The sequence below is a fragment of the Scleropages formosus genome, chromosome 23 (genome assembly GCF_900964775.1).
Source record: "Scleropages formosus chromosome 23, fSclFor1.1, whole genome shotgun sequence".
NCBI lineage: Eukaryota > Metazoa > Chordata > Actinopteri > Osteoglossiformes > Osteoglossidae > Scleropages > Scleropages formosus.
In genome coordinates this window covers 5,115,148-5,132,207 of record NC_041828.1, presented here as the reverse complement: position 1 = coordinate 5,132,207, position 17,060 = coordinate 5,115,148, and the positions used below count along the sequence as shown (strand labels likewise).

The following is a 17,060-nucleotide window of genomic DNA, read 5'->3' as shown; positions in this document are numbered from 1 at the left end:
AACATTTGGTTCCCCCGACGGGTCGCTGTGCTCGAGGGTTCTCTGCGGCACGGGACAAAGGGAGCCGAACTCCCACGAGGCAACGGCTCAGAGCACCAGGGGGGAGGTGGGGAGGAGAGTTGCCCGGCGTAGCCCAGCTGCACCCCATCCTGCCCCCACCGAAGGGCCAGGAGCAGCGGAGGGTGGGGGAGGAGCAGCGGCAGAGCTCCGCCGGACACCGAGATGGCGAAAAGGACTCGTAACCCCCGCCTGCCCTCCCGCTGCCCGCACCTGGGCCCGCTCCTTCCGCTAATTATCGCTTGTCCGCAGACCGGGCCGAGTCCGAACCGGGCCACGCGGCTGATCGGAACGACCGCTGCGAGGACACAAAGCGCGGCAGGGGCGGCGCCGTTCCGACACGGGCCGCATGCGGATAAAGTGGAAACAAAACCTGGGTCGGGATCCCTGCAAAACACCTGCTTGTGCTGCGCCGCTCGGAGAGCTGAGAGGAGGCCTGTGGAGGGGCAGCGGGCGGGGGTGCGGGGGGTGCGGTTTGCCCTCGATGTTTTGTTCTGCGGGGAAAAAGGAAAAAGACCCCGAGAGACAAAAAAAAAAGAACAAAAAAAATGTATTTTTTAAAAAAAAATAACAGAATATCCAACCATTTCTGTTTCCAGGGAAGTCGCGTGAGCTGCTGGTTGGCAGGTCCTCTTCGCCACGAGTTAACACGGACGATCCTCAACAAGGTGCTCAGTCGCCTTACGTCAAAAAAAAAGAAAAATGTGAATGTTTTTTTTTTAAATTGGGGATCGGATGGCGGGAGGACCACTGGAACAAAATCAACAGGACCCATTTCAGGGCCGCCGGCCGGGTGTATTAAACGGCTCCCAAACCCAACCGAAAGCCGCGTCAAGGTTACATCCGTTTTCCTGTATCGTACCGTTTTTAAGACCCTTTCTTCCCCAGCTCCCTCCAAAAAAAAAAGTTCTTTGTTGAATATTCCTTGAGCCCAAATGAGCTTCTGCAGAAGGACAAAAGCTGCCCACATCCAGATGCCAGCTGCCGTACCGCCGTCACCGTCCACAGCGAAGCTGCTTCACTTGGAAAATCAAAAATAAAAATTGAAATCAAAGTATAACGTTCACATTACCTCTCCCTCTCGCTGCACCATCTAGTTACTGAGATGGCCAAAAAGAAAATGCTATCTAGATCCTATAATTCTTTTATAAACAAAACTTTTTATAAAATATATATATAAAGAAATCTTAAAAATATTTATATAATTTTAGTAAAACAAGCAGGGCCTTCTGACTGTTTTTATTGTTTTTTGGAAAAAAAAAAATAAAAAAAAAAATTAAAAAAAAAAAAAAAAACCCCAGAACGGTGGTAACTGTATAAAAGAAGATGATTTAAAAAAGGAGGTTAAGAAGAGAACGGAGAGAGGCGGCTGAGGCTTTAGGAGAATATCCGGATGGCCTGAGTGACCAAGGCGTGGCACACGGGGCACTCGGGGTGGCTCAGCTCGCAGATGCGGATGGCGCACTCCATGCAGAACAGGTTGTGTCCGCAAGGCACCAGGGCGGCCGTCACCTTGCTCTCAAAGCAGGTCATGCAGTCCCGGGGCGCGGCAGGCGGCGAGTCGGCAGCCGGTAGGCGGCCGGGAAAGCCCGCGCTGGCCGAAATGGGCTCGCTGTGGGCGCGCCGGGCCTGGGCGTGGGGCGGACCGCCAGCCGCGGTGCTGGAGCCCGGCTCGGGGAGGCCCGGCGACAGCCGGCTGGCCAGCAGAGGGAGACCGCCAAAGCTTTTGGAGCGCTGCTGGGTGTAGTAGGCTGCCTGTTTGGAGTACTCGGGGTCGCCCCAACACGGGCTCCCGTCTGAGCCAAAGTAGGAGGACGGTTTCTCGCTGCTGCCGGCGAAGTCACCGGCCTTGCCGTAGAGTCCCCCGACGCTGCCGCCACCACTGACCAAGGCGTCGGAGAAGTTTTGACGGTAGCTGCTGGCGAGCGGTTTGCGCTGCCCTCCCTGGACGCTCCACACGTGCTGCAGTCGGCTGTCCAGGCCGCCGCCGCTGCCGCCGCCGCCGCCGCCCCCTCCTCCGCCCTCGGGCCCCAGGCAGTCGTTCTCATTGTTGAGGTCATGCAGCCCGCCGGTGCGGAAGGCGATGTGAGACTCTATCTCCTCCCGAGCCCTCTCTGCGTTGCTGGGCGAGCCAGTGATCTCAAAAACGGGGTCGCGGTCACGGCTGGGCGTGACGATGTAGGTGCAAGTCTGCTGCTGGATGCGCTTGATGGTGGAGCCTTTGGGGCCCACCACCAGCCCTACCACACGATAAGGCACCCGCACTTGGATGGTGGTCTGGCCGGGCAGCGGGGCGGGTGGGGAGCCACCGAAGGACACGCCCAGCTTGTTGCGGGACGCTCGCAGCATGGAGAAGTGCTCCGCGGCAGATATGATCTCGCGCCGTGCCAGGGAGACGTCCTCCTTGCGCCCCGTGATGAGGAACACGGGTTCCTCGCCACGCACAGGGGTCTTGATGTACGTGTTGGTCTTGGCACGCAGAGCCTTGATCTTGCACCCTGGGACATGGGACAGAGACATAGGGGGGTGGTGGTGAATGGAGCTGATGGACCTGAGGCTCTTTTCATCCCAGCAGCAGGTATGACAGATACCTGGAGGAAGAAACTGGCCAGGAAGCTTTGCAACAGAAAACAAACAAACAAAGGCACTTCACACACGCTCTGATCAGCACTTTCTGGAAAGGGGTGGATGGAAAGCGAGACGAACACCGTTTCATTAGATTTACCTGATCTTTAAATTATTCTAAAGATGAAATATTTCATTAAATTACTTATTTTGCTGAATCTCAGCTGTTTCCCCAAGAGTCCCATTGCGTAGCATGTCGAAAGGACAGGGTACTGCGTTACATCAGCGTGTCCCCACCAATCGACAGGCTGCGAGGCCCCAGTGGCACATTCGGCAGATCTTGTCACCATGTCGCTTCTCCCTTCAATCAAAACTGGCTTGGGCCGGAATTTGCCGGACTCCTTTCCCCCAGTGACATCTTCAACGGCGTTGCCTAACAGGAGAGGTCCTACTGCGAAAATACGAATGTTTTTAACTGTCTGAAAACGAAAAATTCACGCGACTCAACAAGGATGAGCGTTGAGGACAGCGAACCCCAGACCCACAGCGCCAGGTAAGTTGTGTTGATACGCCGTTTTTTTCCGCTCACGCCAGGGTCATGAGAACATGCTGCCCTGAGCACTTTAAGAGTAGCTGAGCCCGACTATATCACAGCTTCTGTCACAACTGGAACGGCAAAAACCAACAGAATCAATACTTTCCATCTGTCTGTCAATCTATCGATCCATCTATCAAAAGCACCGCCCATCCACCTGACGCCCCTTCAAGCCTAGAACACGGGCGACAAAGACCAGGGTATTTATAAGTGCTGGGTGCTGCAGAGGGTTAACATTAATAGTCCCAGTGTGTGTGTGTGTGTGTGTGTGTGTGTGTGTGTGTGTGTGTGTGTGTGTGTGTGTGTGTGTGTGTGTGTGTGTGTGTGTGTGTGTGTGTGTGTGTGTGTGTGTGTGTGTGTGTGTGTGTGTGTGGGGTGGGGGGGAATGGGCGTGCCCGTTCTGATTTTAGCTTTGCTCCCTAAGTCGCACCTTTTGCTGCAGTCCGTGGGATCACGCACGGTCTCATCGGGAAGCGAACGCTTAATGCCGTGTCAGTGAGGAGGCCGTGCGGGATGCTCTCGCGCATCTCCAGCGGCGAAGCGCAAACCGAAGCACGGCGCAGCTCCGTGGTGCAGCCACAACAACGCATGGTGGCAGTTAAAGCGTTTCTGCAGAATCCCGCGTGAACAACAACGGGCAGGAGCGGTTCGGCCCTCGTTCGCTCCTTCCTTTGTCCGGTTCGCTGGGCCTCCCCAGACCGCAGCCCATTCACAGGACGTCGGAGCCGCACAATGAGCAGCCAACGGCCAGTGGGAGTTTGGATTCCTCCAAATGCGAGGTTGTCACCTACCCCCCCAACCGACCCGATGGCTCAGAGGAGGGGGAGAGGGGGGACCTTGCGCAGACTGTGACTTGCGGAAGCTGCCGAGTCGCGGATCGCAGATGGCCCGTCCGGACAGTGCTCCGCGAGCCTCCGCGCGCCTCCGCTCTTCGTTTTCCTCATTGTTTATCAGGCAAATGCAAACACACCCTTCCAACAGTGCCGAGCAAACCATTCAGCGGTGTGTTAACTGTGCGCTTCGCAGAGCGGAGCAAGTGAGCCCAGCAGAATGCGCAGTCAGCATCGGCAATACGGGAAACCAGTGCAACGCACCCTGCATCAATCGCTTTCGACTGATCAGGCGACGCAGTCGTTTCGGTGACAAGCCAACTCTGTTTACAGCATTTTGAGCAGCGACACTTGTTGACTGGAGTAATAAGGCATCGTTAGAAGCAACACGGCGACTTAAAACACAAGTAGCCTCAAATGTTACGCGTTAACGGTTTGGAATGATTTGCACAAGTGCTGTTAGAAATATGCGTGTGTGTGTGTGTGGGTCACTTCTTCAAGGTAAGTCAGCTGCAACTTCTGCTTATCCCACTAGAATGGGGACTACGGTCCAAATGGTCATTACTGTCAGCGTGTGCTTGGTGTCAACTGGCCTTTCCAGTCAAAGCACCTGTGATTGTGGCCAGACAGAGGAAGCAGTAATAAGTGTAATACTTGCTGTAATTTAAGACCAATCAAACAGTTTGGGACAAAGAACAAGTCTTTCTCCCTTTGAAAAGGCAAATATCCCAACTGTCTGGCAGGAAACTGACATAAGGCCAAAGTTAATTGTCAAAAGTATGTACGGGAGACAAATTCCTTCCTCTCCAGAATCTCTTTTTATGGATTTGCCATTCGTCTGTCTTTGTTATTAAAATTCAGGCTTCAAAATAACCTGACAGGTAAATGCTTAAATGCGAGTACTTATTAGCACAACAAAACACAATCTGTGCTTCCCTCAAGTGCTGCAAGGTGTGTGGGATTTGGGGACATGAATACGCTGTGCAGCGAGGAGAGAGAAAGGCGGGCTTCGGTCTGGGGTCTTGTTTCAGTCTACAGTCGCCGAGCACTCCCAGGGCTGGGACGCAGGGGTGCTGCATTGAGTTACTGGGCGTGCCTCCTTTTGAGCTCTCGCACCCCCGACCTCCTCAGCTGCCCCTGACACCCCACCCCACCCCACCCCATCCCATCCCATCCCATCCCATCCCATCCCTCCAGCCCAAGGCCATGGGGACGGGGACCCAGCCATCGATGGCAACGGCAGCGACACAAAACACAGCCTGCAGAGAAAGGGCACCGTTGTGCTGCGGTCGCAGGGGTCAAACTGCGACGGCCAGGAAGGCGAGGGGCTGGCCGGGGCGCCCCCGATGGGGCACCTCTGGTGGCGGTGGGAAGCACCCAAGCTCAGCCCTCAAGCTCAGCCCTCAAGCTCAGCCCTCAGTCTGCTCTGCTCTTTGTCATTTCATTTGTTTTATTATTTCCTTTATAACACATTCCAGTATTTGTCCAGTTTCCCTTCCAGCCGACAGAAAACGGACGGACACGTGGGCAATCGATGGGCTCCCCACACTCCTTATTATCCCAGCGAATCCCACTTAATGTTAAATTAATAACGACAACATGGGATCGTTCGGCGCCCTTGTTGTCACAGCGGCACGTGCCACGCGGAACTGCGCCCACGGACGGAGCATCCACTCCGCTGTAAGCGATTCATTTACTTAGATCATGTGGACAAAGAGAGCGCGAGCCGAGCGCCGCGCGCGGGAGACCCGCGCTATCGAGACGAGTCCTTTCAAAGTTTCACATGACAAAGGGAGCGGGCGCGACACGCTGCCGTGCCCGCGCGCGCTCCGCCGCGGCTCATTGTCTGCGCCGCGCACGAGACACAGGCACAGGAGGAGGACGGTTACGGTGTAGCGCGCCGCGCCTCGTGCTCACTTTAAGCGCGCGCCTGCCTGCCTCGCTCTCTCTCTCTCTCTCTCTCTGGGTAACGCCTGGGGACGCGCCTTTCGACGCGAGTAGCGGCGCTGCGACGGTTAGGCGGGACGGCAGCAACAAAGAGGAGCAACAAACAGTCCCGCTCCGCGACAACTACCGCGGCTGGCCACTTGTCTCACTGCCGCGTGGGAGCGCAACGGAAGAGAGTCAGCGCGCGCGAGCACGCACGGGAGTCTTTTTACCTTGTCGCCCCACGATCTCGGCCACATGCTCGGAGCTGGGGACGGGCACGCACTCGGTGATGTTGCAGCCGCGCGCCTTCGTTTCCGACGGGGAGCTCTCGTACAGCGCGCACAGCTTGCCCTTGCCCTGCAGCAGCGCCGCGTCCCCGCCGCCTCCCGCCATGCCGCCGTTGTGATTGTTGTTGTTGTTGTTGCTGCGGTCCGGGGTTCCAGATGCGGGCGTCCCGCCACCGCCACCGCCTCCTCCTCCTCCGCCGCCACCCCCTCCTCCTCCTCCTCCTCCTCCCACTCCTCCTCCTCCTCCGCCGCCACCGCCGCCGCCGCCGCCGCCACCACCGCCGTCCTCTGCTTCCCCGAGACCGAGCAGCGACAGCTGGCCCAGGGCCACCCGGAGCGCCCGGGAGTCGTCCTCCTCCTCGTCGGGCGGCACGAGCAGCCCCTCGGCCCCGAAGCCGGAGACGGCCAGATCGCCGCCGTAGCCCCCGTTCTTCTCCATGATGCCTGCGAGCACGAGCAGGCTCGGCATGGCTAACAAAAGAGTAGGAAACAAAGACGGGGAGAAAGAGACTCGAGAAACAGCGTTCGCGCGCCGACACTCCGCCCACCTCCTTCTTCCTCCGCCCACTCTCGTGTCGCCCCGCCCTCGGCCACGCCCTCTCTTTCCACAAGGCGCGCGCTCCCTGCGCGTTCCTCGCTTATCGTGGGCTCAGGAGGGGACGGTTGTCTTCGCGGTGAAGGGCGAGGTCATGATTGGCTCCGCCCCGTCTCTTTAACAGCCCCCCCCCAACAGCCCCCCCACCCCAACTCCACCACCGCCACCCCCCCCAATGCAGACATGCCGTCCGCCGCGCGCTCCTGCACTGTCTAGGGGCTGTAGGTCCGCGAGGGGCGACTCTCCGAATCCACTTGTTCTGGTGGCGCTTTGTGTTTTAAACGGAACCCTGGAGCGCGACGTTCGCACACCCGCCGAGGGCAAAACGCACACTTTATTTATCAGGTTATGAAAATAAACTCGCGTGCAGGCACATTTTTGCAGAGGGCACGTGGCAGGCCGACGGAAGCGAGCTGCTGGAAGCGGGCGCGCGCGCGCTTGTGGACAACTTGTTTTTCCTCAGATGAAATTACGGCTGTTGTTCTTTTGGCACGAGCTCGCGTGACCAGGGGAGACCAAATCCTAATCCCACTACCCCCTCCCCCCGCAAGCACGCACGCGCGCGCACACACACACACACACACACACACACACACACACACACACACACACACACACACACACACACACACACTCCCCAATATATGTATACAGTGGGGTTGCAGAGAAGGTCAGTGCCGGGGTGTGTGTGTGTGGAACAGTGATGATCATGATGTGTGTCGCTGGGCGGTGTGACAGCAGGACACTCCGGGAACTCCTTGGGAGCATCTTGTAGCTTTTTAAAAATGTCAACATATACACACAACAATTCATTTCCAGTCAGCGGAGCCCAGCCTGCGCTCGCGCTCAAGACTCCAACAAAGAGCTGCCTCTCGCGCCACCCCACTACCCCCCCCCTACTCCCCCCTCCTCCCCCCGGTCCCTCGCGCAACACAGGAACCGCCCCGCTGGGCAGAAGCCACGCCTGGCTGCGTGTAGACGCCCGGTCGGGACCCTCTAGACACATGAACGGCATTAATAGTAACGAGAGCGACCATAACGCGACTGCGCCGCTCGTTCCATCAATATTACATCAATAGTACATCTAGTAGCTCCGCGGCACTCCGTCGGCGCTCGTACTACTGAGGTAACACTGTCATACTGTAAGAGCGGCGCGCGCACAGTAAATACACTCACTCACTCACTCACTCACTGATGAGCATGATGATGATGATGATGATGATGAGTGGCGGACTGTACACGACCACAGCGCACGGGTTAATACTGGTCCACTTTAATATCTGAAAGGTTACGATGCAGCAGCATGCGGATCATGTATCTGTCACTCACTGTGTGTAACGTCATGCTTACAGACCCATTTACAGTAACGACAGTGTGTGACTTGTACACAAGACAAGCGCGTGCCCGCGCACGCGGAGGAGCTCTCTCTCTCTCTGCGAACCCGTGCGGGTGCCCGACCGAGGGGCTTTATAGAGCCGTCGCTGCTTTATGGGGCCATAAAACGCAGAGGTGTGTGTACTGCGCGGAAGCCACGCGGTGCGGGCTCGTGCTCCCGCAGAGAGCCGTGCCGTGGACGTGGTTAGCAGTGGATAACCAGCTGTAGCCGGATAACCAGATAACCAGATTAGCGCGGTCTGAACGCCACCCAAAATTGAGCTTGACGGAGTCCCGAGGAGCTGTGAATAGCTGGTTTCCACGAGCAGCACAATAATCATAAAACACACACACACACACACACACACCCTGCCTTCAGTGCAACCCAATCGGCACGCGCGCAGCGACTTTATTGTCAATATAATAACACACAATAAAGATACTGTTACTGTACGTTAAACGCAGAAAAAGTGCAATATAAGCAAAGGGAATTCAGATGAACTGTTATGAAATAATATAATTTAGGTAAATATGACTGTGCAAAATGTGGAGGAAGTCGGTGTAAGATGATGTACGTAAAATAACGGGCAGAGTACGTACAGCGTACTGTATATTTACATTTATTTATTTAGCAGAGGCTTTTCTGTTTTCTCCAAACTGACTTCCACTGAACTCTCTGTAGTGTCATCAGCCCACACACCTTGTTCACCGTGGTGACTTACACTGCTAGATACATGACTTACACTGGGTCACTCATCCATACATCAGTGGAACACACACACACACTCTTTCTGTCACTCACACACTATGGGGGAACCTGAACAGCATGCCTTGGGACTGTGGGAGGAAACCAGAGCACCTAGAGGAAACGCACACAGATACGAGAACATGCAAACTCCACGCAGACTGAGTGGGGATCGAACCCCTGTTCTCTCGCACCAACCAGGCGCCATGAGACAGCAGCGCAACTCGCTGTGCCTCCCACCGTAGTATATAGTTTACAGTGTACAGTTTACACTGTATAGTGTACAGTGTACCAGCCAGTGTAGAGCGCGTCTCCCGTGTTTTCCCCGCCGGAGCGGAATTCTGCAGCTCGGGAGCGGCAATAAATCAGAGCGTCTCAAAATTCCCGTCCCCCTCGCGAGGACAGTGGATTCGTTCGGATTTATCGGGATTTATTATGGACTTATTGAGCGGCGCGCGGTCGCAGACTGCTCATTGTTTTGCTGCAGACTCCGGGATCGCGCCACGTGCTGCCATGTTTGCGCGCGGATAACCCCGTTCCCGTCCCCCCCCCAACCCCCGCCCACAGACGCGCGCATCCCGTCCCCGCAGAGAAGGTCACTGCCACCACTGTGGATCACGCGCATTTTACCCTGTTTTCACTCAGAGGAAGGTGTCTGCGCTCCACGGGGCACGATGATGTCCTTTCCGCGTGTAGTTTGCGTGGACATAATCATTGTCTAGACACGTACCCCGGGCGCTAATTTGGAGGGGGGGTGTCCCCTGGGGTGTCTAACCGTGTTCCTCTGAGATCGATGTCAGGATTAACTCTATCCGTCCACGAGCCCTGATGTCCCGAGACCAAAAAAAGGACAACAAGAGCAGCACAACAGCATGGGTCAGTGGAGGGGGGTAAAGGATCCATGAGGGATTGGCTGTGTGTGTGTGTGTGTGTGTGTGTGTGTGTGTGTGAGAGAGAGACCGGGGCATGGAGTGGGGCCAGGCTCTTTGTCACAGTGTCAGTGTGCCCAAGAGGTCGCGTCCCTCAGCTTGCGGCGCCTCCTGCTCTCGCCGGAGAGGGTCCCGGTGGGCCCGGTCCCCGGTCTTTCGCCTCCCGGTTCCGCACCCCTTTGCGGCCGTTCCCTCCTTTTTGGCCGCGTGTGTCTCCCGCCTTATTGGACCATCTGTGAGGAGCCGCTGAGCTCTGCCGGCTGAAGCACAGCTTGCGTCTCCTTGTCCGACGCGCCTAAGCAGGATGAGCGTGAGGCAGCGGAGTGTGAGGCTGGCGCTCGAACCGGTGCCAGGGGGAATCCTGCTGGGCGAGGGCCTCCACGCGAACACGCACCTAGCTGCTCTCGACGTTTCTTTCCTCCGCTTGTCGTTACCGTTGTGGTGAAGTGTCCTCAAGTAGAGGTCGACATGGCAACTGCATATACAGGTTCTCTCTAGAATGTTCTGTCCTCCACTTGTGTCCTTATGGGTAAAAGGAGTGTACTAAGCAACCGTACGCAAACACTGTCACACTGTGTTGGGGGGGGAGGTGGCGCTATGGAGGCCTGATAAGTCAGGAGGGGCTAAATCAAATTATAAGGGACGATTGCATTGATCGATCCGCCGGCCAGAGAGCCCACGTGGAGCCCAGATGTCCTGACATGAGACCATGGTGTGCGGGACCCCTGCTCCTCCCGGCTGCTCCCCCCACCCCCAAGGTCCCGGTGTAAGGGCCTCCTGAACCGTGGGGGTCGGGATGGCGGTGTTGTCACGGCGACTCGCCTGGGACTCGTCTGTGTTCTGCGTCCCCAGTCTGGGCCCAATTCGGATGTTTGCCGGCGTCGGCTGTCGCCGTGTTCCTCAGACCCCCGGGGGACAGTTGATGCTGCCAGCAGGAGGTGCTGCACTTGTTACCGCAAGACAACCGACGGCTCTGTGGCATGCGCCGCACTGCTGCTGCTCCAAAATCGGCCCCATTAATGACTCGACAATCAATTACGTTTTATTCAGAGTCGTTCTCGTTGCGGAGGCACAGGCCAGACCTCTCTGGCTCATACCCCACCGGGGGTGACGGACAAAACTGACTATTGATTAATTGCAGTTGCGGTCTGAGCCGACTTCAGGGTGACCGCCGTTAGCCGCCCCGTCAACCGAGGCCCGGGAGTCTCCTCTCAGTCCTTCGATGTAATTCTCGAATACGGACTACTGGAGGCCTTGCTCTCTCTTTTCTCGTTTGACCCACTGGCAGGGAGTTTCTGTACCACTGGTGACCATGACGGTGTTCCAGCATGTTCCATCGTGCTCTCGCAGCACTGCCTTTTTACAGCGGTTCCGAAAAAGGGCCAAACCTGAGCTGAAAAGGATCTGAAGGACGGCAAACAGATAATGTCCTGATACTCAAACTGTACAGAGCAGAAATACAAAACAACACACACACACACACACATATACACGTGCTTGGATTGGAAACAAGAGTCCCAAAAAGACAGGAATGACCGCTCTGCCAATTGCGCCATGATTCAGGTGCCCGCAGTGACACCATCGCCTTACTTGGCCAGTAGCTCATCGCTCGAAAATTTCTTTATCACGCCAAACGCTGGGAGCTCATGTCAGCGAACCACCCTTGCTGATGACTGAGATTTACATCACCTCATGATGTCACACATAAATGCACTCACACAGACACAGGTAGCCACTGTAGCAATAATTGCCTCATTAGGGGTGAGATTTACTCCGGACATCTGGATTGTTGGAGACCAACACAGCTGGACAATAAAACATGCTCCTCCAGCCTCCTCCCCCGGACCTTCCTCAGGGTCCCTCCAAAGTGAAGAGGTTTCGCAGCACAAAGCATTGATATAGGAAGCGCATTTCTGGCTGCGATGCTAATATGATGACGTCACAGCTGTAATTTTCATAGTGCAACCGGTGATACAGAAGACAACAAAGTGCATTAACACACTACTTTTTTTTAGGTATCTCGTAGAAGCATTAATTAATTGCAGTTATGGTTTAAGGTGTAAGACTGAAGCCAGTCATTTGTCGTCCTTCCAAATCCACAATTATTTTGCAACGCTTATTTCTTTTAAGTTAAATATTAAATAAATAAATAAAAAGAAAAATAAATGCAATCTCAATTTAAGTTGTTACAATTCACAAAATGTTCGATGCAACCAGGGGAGAACAACGAAATACATTTTTTAAGACAACATCTAAATACTAAATTAAGAAACTCACACACAGAAGTGGAAGTTGCGCAGGAGACACGCCTCAAGTGTTAAAAATGAATATAATAATAAATAAAAGAATAAAAATCGATGCGGCTTCGCAAAGAGCCGATGCGCGCGTGCAGAGCGCTGCCACTAGAGGGCGCAGTTTCCTTAGAAATAGTGAAATAAAACCTTATACAAAAAACACATTCAAAAATACATAGACAGCAAAAAATAAGGACGGATCCTGGGTGCTGTTAAATAATTTAAAATAGGAAAGAATGTGGCGATAAAGGTTTACATTTACTTATCCGGGGAGGCTCCAGGTCACTCCCCGCGCCGGCGCACCACCGACGCTTTTTGGCGTGGAAGTAAAAGCAAAATGTTGAATGAGACAGAAATAACACGGGGCCCTAATACTACCTCCACGGGTATGTATGAACAGTAGTGTTTTTGCGTGTACTTTATTACCCTGTGCAAAGTTTTTCCAAACACCCGTCACCAACTGCGCAATTAAAAAGTGCACACGTGTAAAACACCAGTAGATGAGTGGAGAGTGTAATAGTAAGAAATGGCAACAAACAACGACTCCCACCACGTTTTCAAAGGCTTTGCACCACTTGTTACAAGAGAACCAAGGTGTTGCTTATTGTAACAGCGAGCGAAAAGCTCAGCTTTGAACGGGCCGTTTTTTCAGCCGAATTCATCATGTCGTTTTCAGCGTGGCAGAGAACCTCGTTTTTTCCACTATAAATTTTGTCTGCACAACATTTGGGGGTGTTCTAATAGTTGGGTAAAAACCGGGTAAAAGGGTTTTCCCGCATTTCCCATGATCTGATTAGACTCGCGTCCCACGCTGAATTAATATACGACTATATTTGCATTGAATTTAAACTCCTCATAAACACCAGTTTCGGAGCAGTACATCTGTCGTTAGCTGTAGCAGTTAAATTATGATAGGAGTCGTAAATCACAATCGGCAGTAAAGCCGTAGCGGTATTAGAAAGGTGGAGAAAACAACATCCATATAACCCATTTTTCACGAGGAGGCGACTGCGGTGTGCGCTGTTTAGGCCAGTGACCACAAGGGGGCGACGGAGATACGACGAGACAGCGGTGCGCGCTGTTCAGTCTATTGGCCACAAGGGGGCGACAGAGACACGGCGAGGCGCCAGTGGAGCACAAAGTGATTAAAGCCACGTGGACTTGGCTTTTTTTTAAACCCTTCACTGCAATAGTTTAGCTTGTAGTTACTGTTTTTGTAGTTTCAGTTTGGTCCTACGTGCTGTGCCATTTTTTTTCCGCTTAATTCAGACATACCCTCTTTATATGCTTTGGTGTTTTCCTCAGGATTCCACAAAAAAGATTCACTTCTGCACCTTAATACTGAATGCAAATTGCATTAATGCACATTTTAATTTTTTCTAATGTTTGTTGTGGATACATTTTATCTGTAGCAGTTTGTAGTCATGGTGCTTAATAACTGGGTTTGCATAAGACAGAACTTGCATAAGGTAAACACGGTCAATTATTAGGAACTCACCTGAGAGCAGTGTAACACAAGGTAAAGGTGGGGTATGACTGCTTGAAGACTGCGGTTCTTCACATAATGGGACAGTGAGCGGTGAGCTGACAAAGTACATCAATGTTGAAGGTGATGCACGAAGGGAACGTAGAGAACAGCCGAATGGCTCGTTTTACCGGTAAGGACCCGGTGTATCGTGTGTGTGAGTGTAGGATAAAACCACCCTAGGAAAACACTCCCTTAGGACAAATAATTAACAAAATTTTTATTCTTCTGATTTGTAGTTTATGAACACTTCTCTGAATTGTAAAATGCTACATTATTTGTCCCACTTTGTGTTTCAAAAGAGGGGTTTTGTCCGGACCCCCGTGTGTGTAAACGGTTCGGTTTGCGTTCCTTTCGAAATGTGCCGCTCTTCAGGGGTTCTTCCAACAAAGGTGGCTTATTTCATTCCTGTTGCCTCCTTGTGGAATGTTATCGGCCTTTCCACGAAACACCGATTTGCCCAGACAAACTACAGTATGTAACAGGATTTGCTTTTGAAACAAGTGACACCAGTCTGGGATTTGCTTAAATAGTTCTAGAGAGAACAAAAGATCCAGATGATTGTGAACCATCCAGGACCAGCCCTGGTACTGCTGTTCCCAATTAGCTGCATTTTTGGATCAACTTTACCCGTTTATATACTGGGGCATTTTACAACCGAGTTCACCCGCCTCCCTCAAGGATACCAGAATAAGGGGGCTGCAGGGATTTTAACCAACCACCTTCAGGTGACGAGTCCACGTCCTTTATTGTTATACCGCAGTTCTTTTCACGTTGCACAAATTCAGACTCCAGCGTCCGCCTACGAAGAAGTGTGCTTCCACACTTCCGGAATCCACGTTTCTCCACAGCTTGCAGAGTAAAACCATGTTTTTCCGCTCAGCCCCCTCCAAAGCTTGCCAGCTATTGTGGTTTAAAAAGTGCTGGTGTGTAGTAACAGGCATTGGTTTCCAGAGTGGAACTAAACACAGTGTTAGCAACAGAGATCACTTTTGGTTGCCATGGCTATGGTAGGAGTGCGGCCAAAGCTATAAATGGTTGCATGACTGCGGTTCGCTTGACTTTAGTCATAATCCAAATGCATTTCGGTTCCTAGATCTTACTACAAATCTGGTTTTTAATCTACTTAATACCTCATAGTCATAGTGTCGGGTTTATGAAAGATGTATTTTGGTCCGAGGTTTTATGCCAAAATGGTTAAAAATTTTTAATCCTTCATTTAGTTCGTTACACCATCGCGTTGAAGTGAGACTTGCAGAGATTTTAGGTGGGGCAACGTGTTCGCTGTGTGCACGCGGTGCGTGTAAATGGTCCTCCGAAGTCAGTTTTGTAAGGGAATGAATTTATTAGGGCCCCATTTTTGGAGTGCACGCATTCGGGCATTTCCATTTAGTCTGGAGGGATGGCGGGTGGCGTAGTGCTTAGAGCTGCTGCCGCCTTTGGATGCAAAGGTCGCAGGTTCCATCCCCACCTACGGCTGGAGTACCCTTGAGCACGGTACTTACCCTAGAAAAGTTGGGTAAAAAAATTGTGCTGGTAACATGACCCTGCTGTATAAATAGGTAAATAATTGTAAATACCTTAATGCTGTAAGTTGCTTTGGAGAAAAGTATCAGCTAAATGAATAAATGTAGATATTCTGCATGGTGACACAATGTACAAATTGTTTCTCTGAGATGTACGTTGCTTTGGAGGAGGGCGTCTGGTAAATGAATACATGTAAATGTACAACAAACACAGGAATTCATTAAGTTCCCTAAGTGTGTTTGCATATGGCAGCAAAGTGTATGCAAATTAGGGGGGGTGCGGTGGCGCAGTGGGTTGGACCACAGTCCTGTTCTCCAGTGGGTCTGGGGTTTGAGTCCCGCTTGGGGTGCCTTGCGACGGACTGGCGTCCCGTCCTGGGTGTGTCCCCTCCCTCTCCGGCCTTACGCCCTGTGTTACCGGGTAGGCTCCGGTTCCCCGCGACCCCGTATGGGACAAGCGGTTCAGAAAATGTATGTATGTATGTGTATGCAAATTAAGGAGACATAAAAGGCTTTTGCCTCTTAACTGCAAACCATAAAAAAAAGCATTGTGTTTCACAGTGACAGTGTGTGAGAGGTGGGGGGCAGGAGTGTGTATTGAGCTCACTGTCGGTAAAGCGTGAGTCATCGGGGGTCTTCCAACCCCCCCTTTCATGAGAAGCCAGACTGGATTGTGGTGCGCTGTGGGGAGAAGGGGGCGGGGCTACACTCTAGGGGTGTGGCTGTGCAGGCGTGCATGCGCACGTGCGGCGAGCGTGTCGGGTGAAGAAAGGAACTTGGAGGAAGGAGTGGTCTCTCTTCCATTGAGAGAGTAGCAGTGAGTTAACAGTGAGTGGCACTCGAGGCACCCGGTGCCGTCTAGCAGGTCCCAATCGGGCTGTGCTGATGCTCCCCTGCTGGGGCTCATTTTAATCAAGTTTTTTCATTTTAATGAAAAAAACATCACTTTTGTGAGCTTTTTAACACATCCGAATTGAGCATGAGCAGGTGAGCAGCCCGTATCACTGGCCCGCACCTGGGATTGGAGGGAAGTGTGAATTGGGATTGTACTGAACGTGTGCAGAGGTGGGCGGGGCCTGCATATTGATGAGGTGGCCTCCCATTGGGGGCTTCCTGGGTCTGCCTACCAGCTCTTGTGTCACATTCACTTTTCGGCCGTTTTTAAGCACAGTGTGGCGCCTTGTGCTCCGCTGATGCTTCTCACGGGACGCAGAGGTCGGCGTCGCGGTACGAACGCTCCGCCTCGTCGACTCTGCTGGTCGCCGCACGTCCACGCCCCTCTGGGCTTTGATTCCATGTGTACCACTGCTCTTTCCGGAACGGCGAACGACCTGCTCCTTCTTTCTGGAGGGAAACGGGTGTGTTTGAGGACACAATAGTACCGTGTGTGATGCTCCACCCCTGGCGTGTTACGGCACAGAACTTTCTTGGTTCCCTTGACCTTAGATATCCTTTTGTAGTTAGTAGGAAAAAACCCTCCGCCGCACGTCTCACGCACACCGTGTTTGAGTGTGTGCGCTCGTGCGCTCGTGCGTTCGCTGTTGAGTGGCTCAGAGCTCTACAGCTGCTGCAACCAGAGTGGTTGCCCACCCCCTCTAGTGGTTAAAGCTGCTGCCTTTGCACCCAAAGGTTGCAGGTTCAAATCCCGCATCAAGCTGCAGTACCCTTGAGCAAGGCACTTACCCTAAACTGCTCTGGTAAAATTACCCAGCTGCATAAGTGGGTAAATACTTGAGCTTTGGAGAAAATCGTCAGATAAAGGATAAAAGTGAGCTCGTTCTCTAGAGCAGTGGGGTGTGTGGTCGGGCC

General features: G+C 53.0%; 1 protein-coding gene across 1 annotated transcript; it reads right to left on the bottom strand.

Annotated features, from left to right (window-relative positions):
• Positions 1 to 1,335: 1,335 nt before the first annotated feature.
• LOC108930368 (RNA-binding protein MEX3A-like) lies at positions 1,336 to 6,865 on the bottom strand. The gene is made up of 2 exons (XM_029248390.1): positions 6,207 to 6,865; positions 1,336 to 2,555 (listed from the first exon to the last, which is right to left on the bottom strand). The coding sequence occupies exons 1-2, from the start codon at positions 6,730 to 6,732 to the stop codon at positions 1,435 to 1,437; spliced, it is 1,647 nt and encodes a 548-aa protein (XP_029104223.1). The 5' UTR covers positions 6,733 to 6,865; the 3' UTR covers positions 1,336 to 1,434.
• Positions 6,866 to 17,060: the final 10,195 nt, after the last annotated feature.

Coding starts and splice junctions, on each gene's coding strand:
- LOC108930368 (XM_029248390.1), bottom strand. CDS start 6,732: ATGCCGAGCCTGCTCGTGCTCGCAGGCATCATGGAGAAGAACGGGGGC. Junction 2,556..6,206: donor CGAGATCGTGGGGCGACAAG/GTAAAAAGACTC, acceptor CCCATGTCCCAG/GGTGCAAGATCAAGGCTCTG.